The sequence below is a fragment of the Caretta caretta genome, chromosome 18 (genome assembly GCF_965140235.1).
Source record: "Caretta caretta isolate rCarCar2 chromosome 18, rCarCar1.hap1, whole genome shotgun sequence".
NCBI lineage: Eukaryota > Metazoa > Chordata > Testudines > Cheloniidae > Caretta > Caretta caretta.
The window spans coordinates 6244968-6252966 of NC_134223.1; the positions used below are offsets into that span (position 1 = coordinate 6244968).

The 7999-nt window shown below is 52.5% G+C and overlaps 1 protein-coding gene across 1 annotated transcript in view; it reads right to left on the reverse strand.

The window, feature by feature from the left end:
- EPHA2 (EPH receptor A2) overlaps positions 1 to 2545 on the reverse strand; it is a 36500-nt gene extending 33955 nt beyond the window's left edge. Inside the window, exon 1 of the mRNA XM_048825326.2 lies at positions 2338 to 2545. Within this exon, the coding sequence (XP_048681283.1) occupies positions 2338 to 2422 (85 nt within the window). The 5' untranslated portion in view covers positions 2423 to 2545. The remainder of the gene's footprint in view (positions 1 to 2337) is intronic.
- Positions 2546 to 7999: the final 5454 nt, after the last annotated feature.

Consider the following 7999-nt stretch of genomic DNA (forward strand, 5'->3'; position numbering starts at 1 on the left):
TGCTTAAAAATCCAAACGCCCCAAATTAGCAGCTGCTATTCAATTGTTGGGGGGAGGGTGTGTGTTTTGCCTTAAATCTCTATTTATGCCATAGATTCTTATGCTTCTTTCTGAGCAATTACAGCCCATCTGCCCAAGTGTGCGTATTATTCCATGCCTAAGCCACATTCGGCTTGTTTTTTTAAAAGAAATCCAATAACTCAGCATGGGACCAAAACCATCCTGGTGTCACGTGCCCACGCCGAGGGTTTGGATTTCTTTACAACACTTTTTGTTTAAGATACACACTCACAAAATTTCAGAGTTCGATACAGCTGCTCCCTTTTCTAATGGCTTCTTTGAATGACAGACAGGTCCAGACAAACATCCTCGATCCCAACGTTCAGCTCTAGGTGGGAATTTCACAAGTAGCCCCAGATCTCAATGATGGAGAGAACTCAAACATCAGATCGGAACAGCCTCATGCATTGGGAAAGGTCTGAGCTGAATCTGGAGCCGATCAGAAGTTGGGAGCCATCCCGGGGAGCCGCCAAGCCGCGTGCCGGAGTTGTTCTCTGGACCTAAGCCAAAGCTCAAAGCCAGTGGGAGTCTGACCACTGCGCAGATCAGTTACTGACCCCTGCGAGCTTGTCTGCACACAGGGTTTTGTAGCCCTCTGATGACTACATCAGTTTAGAAACAGATCTCGTTAAAGCAGAACCTGGATGCACAGTTATACCAGTATGAAGGTGCGTCTGCTTACTCAGGACCCAGAAATAAGACAAACCCCTAGAAGCACCCTTGTCCTGGTCATTGTAATCACTTAGCACGAAGAGGTGAGTGAAGGATGGGGAAAAGTTTATTTGATTTTTAAACAACTCTTAATATTGTCCTAAATATTCCAGGCAGGAATTCTGCTTCAATCTGCTTTGATTTTTCTCCCAGGGCAGCAATCCCCAGGAGTGTAGGTGAAATCCTAGAACGCTGGGAATGTTTCAGACATGGGCCCAAACCCAAAAGCCTCGATCCAAACCCCGGAAAGGCTCTGTGTCGGACCTCGGCCCCGCCTGGCTGGAAACTTTACATGGTAAAAGTACGGATTGGAAGTTGGGATCAATTTGCCTCTAGCCCCCCCTCCCCCCCCCCCCAAAAAATGGAATGTAATAATTCTGTCTTCAGAGGGCTAAAGGCCAGAGTCAATCTGGAGCAGCTTTACTAAAAATCAGTGGGGTTAACTTCAGATTTATTCTGGTGTCACTGAAAGCAGAATCTGGCCCTCTCTCTGAGATATCCTGGGTGTGTCGGGGGGTTTCTAAATCAGGAGAAAGACCACTCATGCAATTTACATTTTTACAAAAGCAGCATTCAGGCCACACATTAACACTGTCTCTCAATAAACACTGCATGGAAAGAAGGAATCTTCTGGACAAAACAAGGAAAGCGCCCGCCCCCCCCCCCATACACACCCTTTAATGGTTCACACCATGCAACGCAACACCTCATGCACCTTCCGACCAGTGAGTCAGCCCCCTCCCCTCCTGCCTGGCCCTGCCATGGGCTTGTGCGGCCCAATCTGGGCGAGCCAGGCGGTTGTGTAACCGAGGTGTCACTGCTCGCACTTCCAGCCCAAGAGTGACATCGCCCTGAATCAGCCGCCCTGGGCGAAGTGGGGCAATCGCGACTTCTCCCGGGCGCCAGGGGACTTCCAAAGAATCGGAGCAGGCAGAAGGGCCCCCTCACCTTTCCCCGGGTATTTGAAGGCGGGGAAGATCCATTCACCCGGGGCGAGTTTCTCCCACCTACCCCCGGCAGCAGGCTCCTCCACCGAACCACCCCCACGCGTGACACTTCCCAGCCTCTGCTGGCCGAAATGTGCCTCCTCGCTAATCCCCGCTCCTAGCCAATCCGCCAAGGTCCGCGCTGGTATGAGCGCTCCTCCTGATCCGGAGTCGCACCCAATCCCAGGCGCCGCTAAAACAACCTGCCTGTGAGACAGCGAGGTGCCGACGGGGGTTTATCAAACTTGCCCGGTGCCCTGCAAATCTTTCCCGCGGCCGGTTTTTCCTTCGGGCCCCTCCGCATTCCGCCCCTTTCCAAGCCACGAAAGGGGGCTGTGGCCCCAGCCTCGGCTCTCAGCCCCTCTCTGCCCCACACACGTGTCGGGGGCCCCACGCGAGGCGATCGGCGGCGGATCAACCCGAGATAAGGGCAGGGACAGACACTCGTTCCTCCCCGCTTCCTCCACCCCAGCAAGGGGCGCCGAGTTTCCAGGGAGCCGGCGGGAGGGGTGGGACCCGGCATGTCAATTGCATCTGGAGGAACAAGGCTTAAAAACCCAGGGCAAAGCCTCGCTCTTACCTTCTTTGGCCCGGGAACTGAGCAGGGCGCTGGGGAGCAGCAGGAGGGCGAAGTAGAAGGGCGCTTGTGCCCATCGGCTTCTCATGTTTCTGGCTTCGGGCCCTCGGGAGAGGTTGGGACGATCCGAGTCTCTCCGGCGGCGGCTGCGGCTGCTGGTTCCTTATCTGCGCCCTCCTGCCATGAGCAACTTAATGGGAGTTTGTGGGAAACTTCAGTCCTGTTCATTCATGCCCTGAGCTGATGTCACCCAAGCCACTCCCTGAGGAATGCCTTAAAGAGACAGCACCAAAATGAGCGAGCAAAGGGGGAGTAATCAGACCTAGCGCGTTTGCAAGGAGCTTTGATCTTTTATCACCTCTCATCTCGGTGCCATCCTGTTCACCCCATGGGGGGGGGAAATCCTCCTACTGGGCAGCAAAGCTTAAGGTGGGGGCATATGGTAGATCCTTGGGAACAGAGCAAGATGAGAAATGCTGTCCATCCCACCTCCTCCTTAGGGACAAGGACACATTTGGGTGTGAAAGTAGAATGTATTTAAGAGATCTCGCACCCTTTTGCAGCTGGACTCCTGGTACACACACAGAAATATCCTCCCTCTCCTCCCACTAGCACCTGACCACACACACACACACAGTTTAGTTCAAAGGAGACAAATAATTGGGAGGAAATGTCCTTGTAATATTTTAATCCTCCAGCAAACTTTCCACATTCCCTTGATGTAATTCACACTGATACACTGAGATATTGACTTTCTTTTCACCTGCTCAGAAATCTTTTTTTTTTTTTAATGTCTCATCCTTTCCCCTGCAGCTGGGTACAGTTTTGGTTTTTTGTTTTTTTTTAAGTGCCTGGGGCAGAACTTGCACTAGGGGCTGGATTTTCAAACCTGCCCAGTCCAGTACTCAGAATCAGAACCCCGTCTGTAGACGCACTCAGCATGCTGGGGGCAGAGCACTTTTTAAAATCCAGCTCTGGTTCTGGGTGCCGAGCACTTGAAACACCGGCCCCAAGCGCTTCAGAAAAATCACCCGGTATGCTGTTCTGTCAACGCCATGTGTCATGCGAACCCTCCAAAGCAGCCTGAAAATTCCACTAAAATTCTATTTGACCTGGTCATCAGTGTCTCACCCCAGTAAACCGGCAGGAATCACTCCACGGCAGGCAGTGAAGCAATGCCAGAGCAAAGCCTGGGGGCAAGCAGGTCCTGACTTCTCTGGGGAGGATGATTTTTCTGTGATTCTGCTCTTGATGCCAATGGCTCCACAGACACTGGTGGGACTCCACCGACTTCCCTGGAGTGATGGCTGAGGGGGGGCTGGAGGAGACTCAAGACATTGGGCAGACTGGGGCTCCCACTTTGGCTGGCTTCACACAAGGTGCTGGCTACAGTGATGTCAGCTTTAAGCCCAGAATTAGTCATGCAAAGGTCCAGGGGGCTGTTCACATGCTTAACCTTGTTCTTGAGCACTGGGACCAGCAGGTGACGTGAGATCAGAATCTGTTCTTTAGCACTAGGAACCATCCTACCAAAACACAACGCGGTGGAATCATTCCCTACTATGTATTCGTGATTTTATATCGAGTTGATGTAGCCCGCAGTCCTGCACTCTGACCAGCTGAGAACAGCCCCCCCAGGGGCCCCTTCCAAACAGCCTTTACAAATGAAAGATTATAGGCGAGCCTTATAAAAAATAATCGAGGGTGGTATTTATGCTGCCACCATAAACCCTAATGAAGAAGGAACTCTCCCATAAAGTCCAGGGAAGGGCCCGAGGTGCTCAATACCATTCCAAGCCGACAAAGCGCTCGTAAAACTCCAGCCTTAACCTCGTGTTTAGTGTATTGGGAAGTGTAATGTGATGGCAACACCATTCCGGGAGGCGTGAATTACAATAACGTCCCATGATCCCTTATCACGGCCTAAGTCAAGCCTCCGAGGGTTTGCCTTGAGCTCCTAGCTGCTGCAGGGCCTGTCAACCCAGTGGGGTTTATTCAAGTGGAAAGCATACTACAGCTGGGCCTGATCCTGCCAGCTTGGTTCCAGCAGGAAAGGCCCTGATCCCACAGCTTGATGCCTTCCTATTGAAGTCCAAGAGGCTTTGTGTGGCAGCTTGCATGCAACAAGCACCAGGATTGAGGCCCAGCTGGCTTCCATAGAGTTCAATGCATCCAGGATTCGCAGGATAGGCAGCCCAAATAAATCACTGTAAGATGTGACTTCCAGACCTGGAAATTAACCTGTGACTGCAGAGACCACCGTGACTTTTCCACTGCACACTCGCCCCGTTCCCTGCTGTTACCTAGTCCTCCCACCGTTTCTCCAATCACGTTTTGTCTAGCTCCTACACTGTGAACTCTTGAGGGTAGGAACTGTCTTTGTATTACTGGCAGCACAATCCGTCCTTGAGCCCTGTCTGAGGGACCTCGATGCAATATACTACTAATAATTTGGGGGTGAGGATCTAGCTGGAATAACATGTAAAATCCCAGGACAAAATCAAGGTTTTCATGTTTCATTTGAGGGATCGCCCCAAAGGGTTTAATCTGACAAGAAGAAGAAGAAAAGTTTTGAAATGTAGCCGGGAGTGGGGGGCTGCGCTCAGGAATGAGGCTCCCCTGCATTCTGAACTGATCCTGTTTTCAAGCAATACCCACAAACTGCTCAAAAATTTCAGGACTGTGGGGAGTTTCAAATGTCCCATGTTTTCAATGTGAACCAGGTGGTTTCATCTTGCATCACATAATCGTCTAACATGAAATTGCAACATTTGTTCAGCAACATTGTGCAGGGTAATGTTATCCTCTTATCTCCTTTCCATAGTTGACATAGAGCAGCGTGGATTTGGTACAAAACTGAGCGTTGTATGGGCTGAATTCTGCCCTTGGTTAGACATGACATGCTGCTCCATGGACTTCAGTGGGGACCAGACTTGTCCCTGCAAAGTGCCAAGCAAAGATCAATGAGGTTCAGGAACTAGACATGCAGAGTGTGATTCAGATCAGGACTAAGGTGCACTGACAGCTGTTGGGAGCAGGAAACTCAGGACTGGACTAGCAGGAGCTGGAGGTCAGGATTGAGGGGCGTCAGCAGAGATGTGTGTGGGGACCCCAGGACTGGAATCGTAGAGGGGCTGCCGAACAGCAGTGAGGTGCAGTCCCACAGTTGTGCGGCAGTTTGCAGAGCTGCTACCGTCCTGAGGTTCAGGAAGTTTCCAGTCCTCAAGGGAGGGAGTGTCATTTTTTACAGGAACTCGGTGTCATTCAATGGAATTCACCCTGCAGGGCAAGAGATCCTCTGCCACATGAGTAGGATGGTAAGACGCCAGGATAGTACCTACAGTATCCCTGGCTCCAGGATTATCGGTCCCAGATGGAGCATGATCCCCTTGCTCCCCCTGCTAGTGCTCAGATGGGGTGTAACAAGCGGGCACGGCTGGCTCTGCTAATATCTGAGTGGGCGCAGCGGCTCATTGCACTGAGCTGTTTGAAGTCCCCGTGGGGTAATTAATTGCTGCTCTTTCTCTCCCCTCATGCAGTCTGCTGCCGGTTCCAGTTGCTTTCAAGGTGAGGTGACTTCCTGCCTGGATCGGGCACGTTTCACGGTAGCCTTTGAAGTAGATTCCTGCAAAATCCTACCCATTAGCCAGCAAGTGAAACTGTAACTCCCGCCTGCCTGGGGTTTGCCAGCCACACCTTGATCTCTGGGTTCGGTGCCAGAGGCTCTCGTGCTATTTGCCGGGTCTCTTGCTATTTTTGGTTTGGAATTCCAGGTTTGATTTCTCTGGTCCGTCTAAGTGAGGAAGGGACCAAGTTAGAGCCAGGTGCCGTGGGACCTTCCCCCATACGCCTGCCCTGCAACAGCCTCGCTATTCCAGCCTGCCCCATCCTAACCCTGCCAATGCCTCTTTCTATTTCTGACCAGCAGCAGCCTCTGCTTTGCTAGTCCCAACAGCTTGGCTGCCGCACCTCCGTCCTTCTCTGCCACATCCCTTGACGGTCCAGTCCTGCCTTCCCACCCGCGTGCCTTCCCAGGCCCGAACAGCTCTGCTGAGGCCTTTGATCTTGACCGGCTGCTCCCTGTGCTATTCCCACCCTGAGCTCTGGACCTATGCCAGGGTTGCCAGTGTCAATGATTTTAGTGCAAGTCTTGTGGTATTTGGTGCTTTTCTTAAAACCCCAGCTCCTGCAGTCATGTGACAACTTTCACTGTAAAAAGACAGCAGAGTGCAGGGAGGAAAGAGTTAAACAGGACCAGGGCCACTGAGTCAGTTTACGTTTTATTCATTCAGAAAAAGGTTGATTGACAGCGTTATGGGGGGGAGAGAGAGACAGACTATCCAATTGTGTTTCTCCTTTCAATGGCAGGGGGAGTGGCCATAGAGGGGGCGTGGCCAGGCAGGTACTTGGCATCCACCTGGCAGCCTTGGAGTGGACACAGGGAGGGGCTGAGCCACGGGGGCCCTGGAAGCAGCCCCATTTCACCGGGGTTATCCCTGCACACAAGGGGCCATTCATGAGGATGCCCTCTCCAGCCTTTCACATCCTGAGAGGCCGGTGGGTAAACACAGGCCATGGACTCGTGACCCCGCTAAGTGGCAACTTATCTCGGCACACTAACAAGCCCGTTCGCCCTCCCCTTCCCCTTTCATCCTTCTAGCAACCGGACAATTTTTCTTGCCCTGTTCCAATCAGTTTTCCCAAGGACTCTGGCACCTACCTGTGGCTGGGCGGAGAGCCTGCAGGAACCGTAGTGTGTGGGAAAGCCCAGGGCCCACAGGGGATCCTGGGGGGGAGTTCAGCACATGGGCAGGGGCCAAAGCATCACCCTCAGTCCTATCATCAAAGGAGACCTCACCTCTACATCCAGATCAACGTGGCTGGGAGGTGGCAACATCTGTGAGCTTCTCGGGCAGGGATTGGGCAGGACAGCAAACCCAGTGCTTCTGCGTTGGATCTAGGATGTGCTGATGGTGGGGTGCAAGGTAGGGCTTGAACCTTCAGCCCTGAAGCTCCGCATGCTCCCCTCTCCACTGCTCCCAAAAGAAACCTGGGTTCAAGTCTTGGTCTCTGTGGCTCCCTGAGATGGGCGAAGCTAGACGGCTGGGAAGGGAGTGAATCCCTCCTGTCACTCACTCAGCAGCGCCCCCTCTGGCTGAGCAAACCACATCATCTGGGACAGCTTTTGTCCGCCAGGTCGATGCGGGTGCCACCAAGGCTGCAAGTGTGGGGCTGAGGTAGGTTCTGTGGGGCTTCCACAGGAAACTTCTCCTCCCTTCCATAAAATGCCCTGAGGACTCCTGGTTTCCCCAAATCTCTGTCGAGACCATTCATTCATTCTCCTCCTCTACCGCAATCCCTTCCACCACGGTTTACCCCAGAGCGGCCAGGAACTGATTGCCCTCATTTATCTAGCCCTCGTCTTAATCTCGCTCTGCAACGCTATTTATCCCGGAGCTGGGCCAGAACCATGTGCCCTGAGCCAGAAGCCAGGAGCGAAAGCACGGCTGACATCTGGTCAAGAGCCAAACGACCCACTGGAGACAGCGAAGGACCCAGCCCGCAGAGAAAAGATTTTAAAAGACTAAAACTCAAAGCTGCTAGTTACCTCCTTTAATTATCATCTGCGGTTCTTCTTCCAAAAGCTGCACATTAACAGGGCTTA